The following is a 12322-nucleotide window of genomic DNA, read 5'->3' as shown; positions in this document are numbered from 1 at the left end:
CCAGAAGCCAGGCTCACAGCTGGCAAGCACAGCAGCGGTGCAGGAGCCTCGCCTGCCTCCGAGGCAGCACTAAGGAGCAGCGAACAGGCAGGCGGACATCCCTCAAGGGGTCCTGGAGTGTGAGCAGGCACAGGCTGGGCTGAGGGACCCCTTCCCCCACCCAACTCCCAGTGCACAAATTTCATGCACTGGATCTCTAGTTTAAATATAATGATAGCAGTAAGGTTGGAGGATATTCTGGCACAACCTTTCTGGCAAACATTAGTAGTAGAGCCTTTACAAAGTTTGTAACTTCTGGTGCTATCCTAGCCAGTTATCATGGTGAGTGATTCCGAGGACATATACTGCAAGGATGTTCATTTTGCCTAATGAACCATTGGAATGGCTCTAAAAGTGATTAAGTTATGCCACATTAATGGGAAAATGTACAGCCATTAAAAATCATCAGGCGGGGGAGAAATAACAATGGGGAAACTATGTGGGGGGAAAAATGAAGCTAGTCCTAGCCAGTTTGGCTCAGTGGATGAGCATCGGCCTGCAGACCAAAAGGCCCCAGGTTCAATTCTGGCCAAGGGCACATGCCCAGGTTGCAGTCTTGATCACCAGTGTGAGGTGTGCAGGAGGCAGCCAATCAATGATACTCTCTCATCATTGATATTTCTCTCTTCCTCTCTCCTCTGAAATCAGTAAAAATAAATAATTTTAATGAAACTAAGTTATTTTGGAAAACATCTATGTGAACAGGAAAATGAAATAAAATATTCTACATGTTCATAGTCCTCAGCAGGTGGTAACATAGGTAGTTTTCATTTTCTCAATACTTTTTCACATTTTCTACGTTTGCTTATATATACCAACTAGAGGCCCGATGCACGAAGATTCATGCAAGAATGGGCCTGCCTTCCCCTGGCTTCCGGCACCACCTTTCCAGCCGGCACTGCCTTTCCACCTTCCCACACTGCCCAGAGCCCCAGAGTGGTTGGGGTGGGGAATGCCTGTGTCCCACCCTGAGCCACTAGGCGCCTGTGTATACAAATTAAACTGTCATCTTTGATTGGCTGGTGGGTGTTGCAAAGGTGTGGCCAATTTGCATTCAGGCGTCTTCAAACTACGGTCAGGCCCGCGGGCCACATGCGGCCCGCAGAGGAGTCTGATCCGGCCCGCCAGGTTTTTTGGGCAGTGAGCGCAGCCGAGGTGTTACAGTAGGAATTAGTAGTTCATATAGTCCAGCCCTCCAGCTCTCTGAGGGACCGTGATCTGGCCCCCACTTTAAAAAGTTTGAGGACCCCTGTCAGATTGTAGGGGGAAGCAATAGATTTGGGATTCAAGCAAGCTGAAGAACCTTTCTAGGAAAAGCGCCCACCTGTGTTCAGTTGTGTGCACTCCCAGGATCCTCACTCCCCGTGGTAACCCGGTTCCCACCTTTCCCCTGGGTCCAGAATCAATTGTTACCCTTCCAACAGAGCGAATCGAATCAGTGTGTGGGATCATGATCATAGCTCTTCCATCGCACACTGCACCATTCTCTCCAGTGTTCAAAGACAAAATGTGTTGATTGTCAAGGGAGAACAGGTCAGAACACTGAGTCTACCTGACATGTTAATGAGAACTCTGCCTTCCACCCGTGGAAGATAACAGAGCTGAGACTTAGGTGGAGGGACATGTGCAGCAGCCCACCTGTGAGCAGTGGAGTTGGGGAGAACACGGATCTTCTGACTCCACAGCAATGCCCACACAGTGCACGTTAATAAGAGCAGCTCTGAACTCTGGTTATATGAGAGGTGATTTTAAAAGAGGGAAGGAATAACAATAAAAGATGGTTTGGCTCAGTGGATAGAGCGTCGGTCTGTGCACTGAAAGATCCCAGGTTTGATTCCTGGTCAGTCATGCACATTGGTTGTGGGCACATCCCCACTGGGGAATGTGCAGGAGGCAGCTGGTCGATGTTTCCCTCTTATTGATGTTTCTAGCTCTCTATTCCTCTCCCTTCCTCTCTGTAAAAAAAAACAGAATTAACAGAACCTCCCAACCTACCATAGGTAAAATTCTCTGGAAGCAATCCCTCATAACTCTGGCACTAACACACTGACTCGTTATCAGTAGTGTGAACTATGAGAAGGAAACAAAGGTGAGATATTTCATAGTAGAATGATCAGTAGATAACTTTCGAGGTATCTGTTAAACTTCATATCAGTAGGGACAAACTAAAAATCTGGAAATGAGGCATCTAGGGAGTACTACAATATTTGATCTAACAAGCCATTTGAAGGGATGGTGGAAAATATCCCATCAAGTTTTGCACTGGTCGTGCATGAATATTTTTATATTTTAGTTGACAGCATTTTATTGATAATCTTTTAGGAAGAATGTGACTATGAGCAATCTTTTCCAAAATTGAGTGCAAATGTCAAAGTGTCAATTATTTTATCAAAACAGAAGCTTGAATGAAACATAAACAAGAAAAGTAAGTGAGGAAAAAAAAAAAAAAAACGGGAATAAAAAGCTCCTGTTTGGAGCAGTGAGCCTTATGCTTACAGAACAAAAGTGACTGCACCTTTGGAGACGGTTTCAGAAAGTGCTCTCATGCGTGTCTTATTTAACCCTAACAGCCCTGCAGGCTGGTGGTTTCACCCTGCTTTGCAGCCAGTGTAACAGTTTGGGAAAGGTTAAACGGTGGGACTCAGGCTCCAGCAAAAGGCTGCAGAGCTGAACTCAGCCAAATGCAAGTGCCTGGCAGCCCAGAGCCTTCCAGCTTTCTGGCACTCCCAGGCCACCTGCAATAAAGATTGCTGCATATGTTAAGTATGTATTAGCACATTTAGCAAGTCAATGTTTAAAGCACAAAAATAGTCCAATAGAATCAGGCCATTCCAAGATAACAAATGGCAAGATGTAGTAGTCTTAAGAGTGGAATGTCATCTTTTCACTTGTCAGTTTCTGTGGACAACTACACGTGCAGTCTTATTTGGAAAGGTCAAAACCTAAATTCCATCCCTTAGAGGCCACGACTGGGTCCCAGGCCCGTGGCCTCCGGCTGCCTCCACCCCACCCTCCTTCGGAACTGTTAGGAAATGACCCCCAGGCCAGCGGAGCCCCATGAACCAAGCCGCACTGAGGAGGGGGCACCCATGCTGTCGTTCACGTGTCCAGAACAGTTGAGTATGCCAAGTCCTCCTGGTCAGGCCATTTCACTTTAACTCAACATTTCAGGGGAGGCCTAGGCCAAGTTGGTCGGCAAACTGCGGCTCTGTTGACTAATGAGTTTGCTGTCCACTGCGTCCTAGACTCTCCATTCCAATAATTATAGGCTGTTCCTTGTGATTAAGCCCCTAGGCGGTAGGCTTCACCTTCCCATCAGGTTAATTTTAGTCCTCCTAGTCCTCCTAGTCCTCCCTGCCAAGTGGACACTGGGGCGAGTGTCGGAAAGAAAGAGGAGAAAAGAAACAGAGGTCGCGCCCTGCCCGAGGGCACACGGGGTGCAGCAGGGCTGAGGGGGACCGGGCTGCAGGCACAGCGCGGAGAGCTGGCTCCCGAGCCGGGCAGAGCCCAGCGAGCAAGGGGACCCAGTGCCCCGCCCACCCATGGAGCCCCGCCCAGCGTTCTAGGCCCCGCCCCCGGAGAGCCCAGCGGGCGCGGGGAACCAATGGCTCTGCCCACCCATGGAGCCCCGCCCAGCGCTCTGCCCCGCCCCCGGAGAGCCCTGCAAGCGTAGGGACCTAGTGGCCCCGCCCACCCATGGAGCCCCGCCCTGCGCCCTAGGCCCCGCCCCCGGAGAGCCCAGCGGGCGCGGGGAACCAATGGCTCTGCCCACCCACGGACGCCCCCCCCTCCCCCCCGCGCCCTAGGCCCCGCCCCCGGAGAGCCGCTAGGGCCCCCGCAGTCCGGAGCCCTTGACCTCGCCGCCTTGGCAACCAAAGGGACGCTTTCCCCTTAGCTACCAGCTCGGCTCCCGCCATGGCTGACGACGACGAAATCGGCCGGCCAGAGAAAGTGATCCGCATCCAGAGGGTGTTTATAAACCTGCTGGACTCCTACAGCAGCGGAAACATCGGGAAGGTGAGCGGCGGCGGCGGGACCCCGGCCCCCAACCCCATTCCACCGCCCCGGGTCCCGGTCCCGAACCCTGAGAGGTCCGGTGCCACGGGCTTGCTGTCCGGGCCCCTCCGAAGAGAGGGTTCCTCGTACTGGGCACAGCCAGTACCCCCAGTACCCCAGTCCGGATCCAGGCTAACCAGCCACCCCTCCTGGAAGTCCTCTTCCCCACCCCCACCCCCGAAATCCCCGGTCCAGCCCTGGGTCCTCCCCTGCTAATGAGGGGAAATTGAGGCTCGGCGGAAGGAAGGGGCCTGCCCAAGGTCACATAGTGCCTTGGATGTAGAACCAGGAAATAGAAGCCAGGTCTCTGACCCCTTAACTGAGTTCTGTTTCCCCTCCACCACCGCATCTGAAGCTAGCAGCTGATGAGAATATAAATCCAATTAGTCACGGGGATGGGGGTATAAAGTACGTACACAGCATAAGGGTTACAGTAAAAAAAATATTGCAGTGCTATGGATGGTGCCAGGTGGGTACTGGGAATGTCAGGGGAACACTTTGCAAAGTATATATTGTCTAACCCCTATGCTGTGCACATGAGACCAATACAAACTCATATCGAATGTCAACTGTAATTTTAAAAAATCGCCCCATGGTTATATCACCCGCAAAGTATTTTCCATCCAGCCATTCTTCAACCTACAGTGTGAGCATCGGTTATGTGCTAGGTGCTGTTTGAGGTCCTGAGTGCCACTAAGCATTTTCACCCTTTCCCATCGATCACCGCTGGGAAATGAAGACATTCAGAAAGAATTCAGAAGTGCTCAGCCATAAAAAGAAAGCCATGCTGAAACTGGTTTGGCTCAGTCGATAGAGCGTTGGCCTGTGAACTGAAAGATCCTGGGTTTGATTCCGGTCAAGGGCATGTACCTTGGTTGCAGGCACATCCCCAGTAGGGGGTGTGCAGGAGGCAGCTTGTCGATGTTTCTCATCGATGTTTCTGACTCTATCTCTCTCCCTTCCTCTCTGTAAAAAATCAATAATATATATATATATATATATATATATATATATATATACACACACACTTAAAGAAAAAAAGAACAATAAACTTAAAAAAAGAAAGCCATGATTATGTCATTTTCCTGAGGAGGTCTTAGTGATTTCCCAAGTCTGGTAACAAAGGATCACAAACTGGGTGGCTTAAAACAATGGACCTTCTCTCCGGGTTCAGAAGTCCAGAAGTGGAAACAGCGTCAGCAGGGTTGGCTCCTCCTGGGGGCCCGAGGGAGGGTCTATCCTGGCTTCTCTCCCAGCTCCTGGGACTGCCCCGGTCCTGGCCGTCCCTTGGCTTATAGGATGGTCACTCTGAACTCTGCCTCCATCTTTACACAGTCTTCCCCCCTTCGTGTCTCTGTGCCCAAAGTTCCCTCTTCTGTAAGGACACCAGTCACTGGGCTAGAGCCCACCCTCACCTGGCGTGAGTTCACTTAACCTGATTATATCTGCAAAGACCCTATTTCCAACTATGGTCAGATTCACACCTTCCGGGGGACAGGGCTTCGTGGGGGAGGGGACAATGGTCAACCCGCTATGTCATCTAAAGTTGATCAGTCAACAATATATAGACTTAGGTATATAATTTATATATAAAAATAGTATCTCTTATACAGCACATCATTATCGATGATATACAGTATATGTGATATTATATGTATTTATATAATATTTCCTAGAAGAGACTGAAATCACATGACCAGAAAAGGGGGAAAGAAGGAACAAAGACAAATAAAAACAAAAAAAATACAATAACCAAATTTTAAAATATATATATATATTTTATTGATTTCAGAGAGGAAGGGAGAGGGGAAGAGAGAAACATCAATGATGGGAGAGAATCATTGATCGGCTGCCTCTTGCACACCCCCCTACTGGAGATTGAGCCCACAACCCAGGCATGTGCCCTTGGCTGGAGTCAAACCTGGAATCCTTCAGTCCATAGGCTGTCGCTTTACGGAGCCAAACCGGCTAGGGCTAACCAAATTTTTTTAAAGAAAAGAAAGATTAAAAAGACAGATGTCATATGTACTTCTGTGTGCCTTTCAAAAAATAGATATAGGAAAGATAGATAGATTGATACATGGATATTCTATACACAGAAAATGTCTCAAAGGATACACAAGCAAGTTCACTGTATCAGCTCTTTGGCTGGGCTTCACTCATGCTCACCTACCCAAAGGCAGTCAACAGAGAATATCACAGTGAATACAATAAAAAAAAGATGGTTGCACCAAAACCGGTTTGGCTCAGTGGATAGAGCGTCGGCTTGGGGATTGAAGGGACCTGGGTTTGATTCCGGTCAAGGGCATGTACCTTGGTTGCGGGCATATCCCCAGTGTGGGGTGTGCAAGAGGCAGCTGATCGATGACTCTCTCTCTCATCAATGTTTCTAACTATCTCTCTCCCTTCCTCTCTGTAAAAAATCAATAAAATATATTAAAAAAAAAAAAAAAAGACGATTGCCATCATGTGCCCTGCATCTCCAAGGAGACAGACAATCACTAATATTTAGTATAAACAAAATATTTCAGTGCAAGATAAATACTCTGCGGGCCAGAGGACCTCACACGTTGACTGGTGGGTGAGAGCAGCAGTTCACACAGAGCTGCACAAAGGGGCCCTTTAACCCAGGCCAGGGTGAGGAGCAAGCCCCAGGAGCTAGTTCTCGGAGGTCACGACAAGGGCAGATGTTGGGAGCCAGCAGAGTTGAGGCAAGCAACTCAGTCTTAAGGAAATAGAATTAAGTTCCTTCTAGCAGAAGTTATGCGGTGCCCTGAGGGCTTGGCCAGAAGATATTATAAGATTAACCTGGGGCTTAGCATCTTCCTGTCTTCCTGCCTCTTCCCCTTCCTGATCCTCCCCCCTAGATAGCCCAGCCTTGGAATGTTGCACCTTGGAATGTCACACTGCCCCTGGCAATTAGCCAATGCTGTGTTGCCAGATACCAAAGACCCCCCTGCATAGGCAACCCTGCCCCCCTTTGTTTCTGCTGTATAAATACAGCCATTTCAGAGAATAAAAGTTCGAGGCTTGATCAGAACCTTGTCTTGCCTCCATTCTTCCGCGTTCCTTGTTTGTTTCTTCTCTTAGGTGGTTCCTGCGTGCCCCCGTTGTTGTCCCGCGGGTCGGGACAAAAGGCAAAGGCCCTGCGGTGGGTCAGGCTGGCCATCTCAGAGGACAGAGCGGCCCGGTGGGCAGTGACCCCCAGCAGCTCCAGGGTTGATTCACTGGCGTAGCAGACAATGCCCAGGGCCCACGAGACTTTGGGGCCCAGAAAAATGTCCCCATTTCTTTGAAAACCAGAAGGAAGCAACTAAAGTTTGAGGGTCAAAGATTCTGTTTGACTTTATAGCAACACACATGTAAAATCTAATTTTTCATGTTTGTTTGCTTTCAAAGTTCTTCAGCTCAGAAGTAGAAGAGCTAAAATTCAATCCCAGGTCTTCTCTGAATCCACAGCCTGCGCTCTCTCTTTTTTCTTTTTTTTAATAGTATTTCTTTATTGATCTCAGAGAGGAAGAAAGAGGGAGAGAGGGATAGAAACATCAATGATGAGAGAGAATCATCGATCAGATGCCTCCTGCACACCCCCTACTGGGGACTGAGCCCGCAACCCAGGCATGTGCCCTTGGCTGGAATTGAACCCAGGACCCCTCAGTCCACAGGCCAACGTTCTATCCACTGAGCCAAACCGGTTTTGGCGCTTAATGTTTTTTTTTTTTTTTATGGAGGACATCCCTCTCGCAGTCTGGGGCTTTCGCAGTCCGGGGACCCCTCACTCCTTACCCCCTGCCTGCAGCACAGGCAGGAGAGGCTCCCACCTCTGCTGTGCTCGCTAGCCATAAGCCCTGCTTCTGGCTGAGTGGGGGGATAGCTCCTGCATTTAGCGTCTGCCCCCTCGTGGTCAGGGTGCACCATAGCAACCAGTCGTTTTGCACATTATGCTTTTATTATATAGGATTTTTTTTAAAGTCAAGGAAAGAGCTTCTAGACATGCAAATTGGCTAAGTTATTCTTTAGCCATACATGGTGATGCTCATTCTAAAGAAGGTACGAGTAGTTCAGCCCTGGCTGGTTTAGCTCAGTGGATAGAGCGTTGGCCTGTGGACTGGAGTCCTGAGTTTGATTCCAGTCAAGGGTACATGCCGGGGTTGCTGGGCTCCATCCTCAGTGGGGGAAAGGGGAGGATTGTGCGGGAGGCAGCCGATCAGTGATTCTCTCTCATCATTGATATTTCTGTTTCTCTCTTCCTCTCCCTTCTTCTCTGAAATCAATACAAATATATTTTTTAATGTATTTTATTTTCATGTGTGGCACCTCTAGCAACCCTAACTAAAGGCAGGCTCTTAGAACCATCACTCATTGCCTGCCCTCACTCCACGGTGATCTTAGTATTGGGGAAATGGCTCTTGTCTTGCAGTTTCTGTCGAACTGTGTGGTCGGGGCTTCGCTGGAAGAAATGACAGAGGAAGAAGAGGAGGATGATGAGAGTAAGTCAGCCCTGCCCGATGCCTCCTCATCCAAACTGAAGGAGGGCACGTTCCAGATCGTGGGCACGCTCTCAACATCCAGAAAACCCTCGCCCGACTTTGCCCTGGAGACGTACGCCGTAAGTCCTGGTGGTTCCTGCTGAGAGCAGACAAAGGAAGCGTCGCCTACCTCCCCCTGCAAACCTCCCTTACCGCATGTCCTCGCTCTGCTTCTCATTCCCCGCCTTCTGCACCTGTGCGGGGCCTGGGAAGGTGAGGGGCAAGGTGGGGGCTGGTCTTTGTCCTTTAAAGGAAATGAACCCCCATTGTTGAGACTTTAAAGAATTTAAATTAGCCCTAGCTAAATTGGCTCAGTGGATAGAGCATCGGCCTGTGGGCTGAAGGGTCCTGGGTTCGATTCCAGCCAAAGGCACATGCCCTGGTTGTGGGCTCGATCCCCAGTGGGGTGTGTGCAGGAGGCAGCCGATCCATGATCCGCTCTCATCATTGATGTTTCTATCACTCTCTCTTCCTCTCCTTTCCTCTCTGAAATCAATAAAAATATATTTTTAAAAATAAGAAGTTAGCTGAAACCGTTTGGCTCAGTGGATAGAGCATCAGCCTGCGGACTGAAGGGTCCCAGGTTCGATTCCTGTCAAGGGCATGTACCTTGGTTGCGGGCACATCCCCAGTAGGAGGTGTGCAAGAGGCAGCTAGCTGATCAATGATTCTCTCTCATCGATGTTTCTAACTCTCTATCCCTCTCTCTTCCTCTCTGTAAAAAATCAATAAAATATATATATTTTTTAAAAATAAGAATTTAAATTAGATATTCTTGGAAGTATGAGCCTCATTTGGATTTTCAGACTCCTCACATTCTCTGTATAGACTGTGTTTAGAACGTACTCTGCCCTTCATGACCCCAGCACATCCCTGGGCCACGGTGGGCGCTCTCTGGGAAGGGAACTCTCCTTTGGAATCCGGGCCATTATATTGCTGTCTGGCTGGGAAACACTGTTGCCCCACGTGGCCAGTGCAAGTTCTGGTTTGGAAATGCTGGTCCTTCTGGTTATCTTAACACCCTCTCTGGGTATTGGTCTGCTCGGAAATGTGTGGGCAGCCACGCAGCGAGGAATGACGAGTTACATGACGATCACCCTGGCCCGTAAAGCTCAGTTGGTTGAGCATCGTCCTCTGCACCGAAAGGTAACTGGTTTGATTCCCAGTCAAGACACATGCCCAGGATGCAGGTTTGGTCCCCAGTCAGGGTGTGTATGGAAGGCAACTGATCTCTCTCACATCAGTCTCTCTCTCTCTCTCTCTCTCTCTCTCTCTCTCTCTCTCTCTCTCTCTTCTCTTCTCCTTCTCCTTCTTCTTCTTCTCTCTTCTTCTCTCCTCCTCCTCTCCTCCTCCTCCTCCTCCTCTCCTCCTCCTCCTTCTTCTTCTTCTTCTTCTTCTCCTCCTCCTCCTCCTCCTCCTCCTCCTCCTCCTCCTCCTCCTCCTCCTCTTTCTCCTCCTCCTTCTCCTCCTCCTCCTCCTTCTTCTTCTCTTTCTCCTTCCTCTTCTTTTCTCCTCCTCCTCCTCCTTATTCTCCCTTCCTCTCTTTCTAAAAATGAATAAAAACATGTTAAAAAAAAAAAAAAAAAAGCCCAGGATCACCCCCGTTACTTTCATCTAATCTAAGAACTTTATATTTCTAACCATTAAAAGTTTCTGTATTCTTAAAATATTCCCAACAGTCAACTGTAATAAGATACCTTGCATCTAGAAAGAGAACGGATTGGTCCCATCTTGAGGATGCTGAAACCATGCCCATAAATCACTTATCAGCACTGCTGAATGACTCAGGACATACAATCACTCAAATAATCCTGCAGAGAATTTGAGTGAGTTTTGAATGCCTCCCCCCGTCTTTCCCTCCAGTGTGTGCTAATTCTTCCTTTCTGAATTGGGGTGTAAACAGCAAACCTAAGATCATTCTGCAACTTTTTAATCATCGGTTCCCAGCTATTTCCGTAAGCGTCTTTGTTATTTGAAAACCACCCACAGAAGAGAGCCCACATTTCATTTGAAAAGGAACCCTTTTCCTGCAAATGTTTTCCGTGGGATTCTTCCTCGCAGGATACCTCCTTGGGAAAGAGTCATTCCGTCTCCATGTCACGGGGCCTTTGTCAGCTTCCTGAACAAATGGCTGCCGGCTCTCTTCCCAGGACATTTCTCGAGAAGAGCTCCTCATGCGCCTGATGGAGTGCGACGTCATCATTTACAACATCACCGAGGACCCGAAGCAGGCGGAGGAGGCCCTCTGGGCAGTGTCCGGTCAGTGAGGGCCCTTTTTCCCCGGGGGACACCGCTTCGGTGTAATTGACTTACGAGGAGTCATCAAATTAGGAGCATTAGAAGAAGCGAGACCTACTGAACACAGAATGAAATCCGGCTGATGGATATGCCTGTGATAAACAAAGGCATATTAAAACGTGTAAGAGCTTATTTGAGCAAAAATCAATTCAAATTAGATAGTGCCGCCGAAACCGGTTTGGCTCAGTGGTAGATCGTCAGTCTGTGGACTGAAAGGTCCCGGGTTCGAATCCGGTCAAGGGCATGTACTTTGGTTGCGGGCACATCCCAGGTAGGGGGTGTGCAAGAGACAACTGGTCGATGTTTCTCTCTCATCGACGTTTCTAGCTCACTATCTCTCTCCCTTCCTTCCTGTAAAAAATCAATAAAATATATTTAAAAAAAAAATTAGATAGTGCCAACCCGGAGGCGGGTCGGAGCGCTCCATCCACAGGAGCTGTGGAAGTCTTGTATAGAGAAAGGCAGGAAGCAAAGCTAAGGAAGTATTTGATTGGCTGTAGCTGAAGCGTTTACCATATTTGGAAGAGCCTCGTGGGCTGTGATTGGTTGTCCTTACATTTTTATTTCTTAAAAAAAAATTTTTTTCTGAGAAAGAGAGAAGTATTATTTTACTGTTCTACTTATTTATGTATTCATGGGTGCCCTGACCAGGGATTGAGCCTGCAACCTTGGCATATCGGGACGACACTCGAACCAACTGAGCTACCCAGCCAGGGCTGCAGTTCTTAACTTTGAGGCACTTACTGGCTTAATTGTGGGCTGCAAAGGTATCGGAACCACCTCCATCTAATGGGCCTCCGTGTTTAATTGCGTTAACAAAATATCCTATCCCTAAGGACAGAATATTCTTTAAAAAAAAAAAAAAAAAAAATTAGCCGAAACCGGTTTGGCTCAGTGGTAGAGCGTCGGTCTGCAGACTGAAAGGTCCCGAGTTCGATTCTGGTCAAGGGCATGTACCTGGGTTGCGGGCACATCCCCAGTAGGGGGTGTGCAAGAGGCAATTGATCGATGATTCTCTCTCATTGATGTTTCTTTTTCTTTTCTTTTCTTTTTTTTTTTAAGTATAGAATATACAGAATGATTACCCAGAAGATTACTGAGATAGATTACTTTGGGTTTTTTTTTAATATATATTTTATTGATTTTGTACAGAGAGGAAGTGAGAGAGATAAAGAGTTAGAAACATCAATGAGAGAGAGTCATCGATCAGCTGCCTCTTGCATACCCCCTACTGGGGATATGTCCGCAACTAAGGTACATGCCCTTGACCGGAATCAAACCCGGGTCCCTTCAGTCCCCAAGCCGATGCTCTATCCATTGAGCCAACCGGTCTCGGCTCTCATCGATGTTTCTAACTCTCTATTCCTCTCTCTTCCTCTCTGTAAAAAAATCAATAAAAT

The 12322-nt window shown here is 48.3% G+C and overlaps 1 protein-coding gene across 2 annotated transcripts in view; it reads left to right on the top strand.

Annotated features, from left to right (window-relative positions):
• Positions 1 to 3875: 3875 nt before the first annotated feature.
• The window catches only part of AK7 (adenylate kinase 7), a 49564-nt gene continuing 41117 nt past the window's right edge, over positions 3876 to 12322 (top strand). For both annotated transcript variants that reach the window (XM_045578357.1, XM_036429033.2), the window contains exons 1-3: positions 3876 to 4056; positions 8516 to 8704; positions 10775 to 10883. In XM_045578357.1, coding sequence (XP_045434313.1) covers positions 3955 to 4056; positions 8516 to 8704; positions 10775 to 10883 — 400 coding nt within the window. In that variant the 5' untranslated portion in view covers positions 3876 to 3954. The remainder of the gene's footprint in view (positions 4057 to 8515; positions 8705 to 10774; positions 10884 to 12322) is intronic.

The sequence above is a fragment of the Pipistrellus kuhlii genome, unplaced genomic scaffold (genome assembly GCF_014108245.1).
Source record: "Pipistrellus kuhlii isolate mPipKuh1 unplaced genomic scaffold, mPipKuh1.p scaffold_m20_p_97, whole genome shotgun sequence".
NCBI classification, from domain to species: Eukaryota; Metazoa; Chordata; class Mammalia; order Chiroptera; family Vespertilionidae; genus Pipistrellus; species Pipistrellus kuhlii.
Note: the sequence above shows the minus strand (reverse complement) of the source record. Positions and strands in the feature narration are given on the sequence as shown.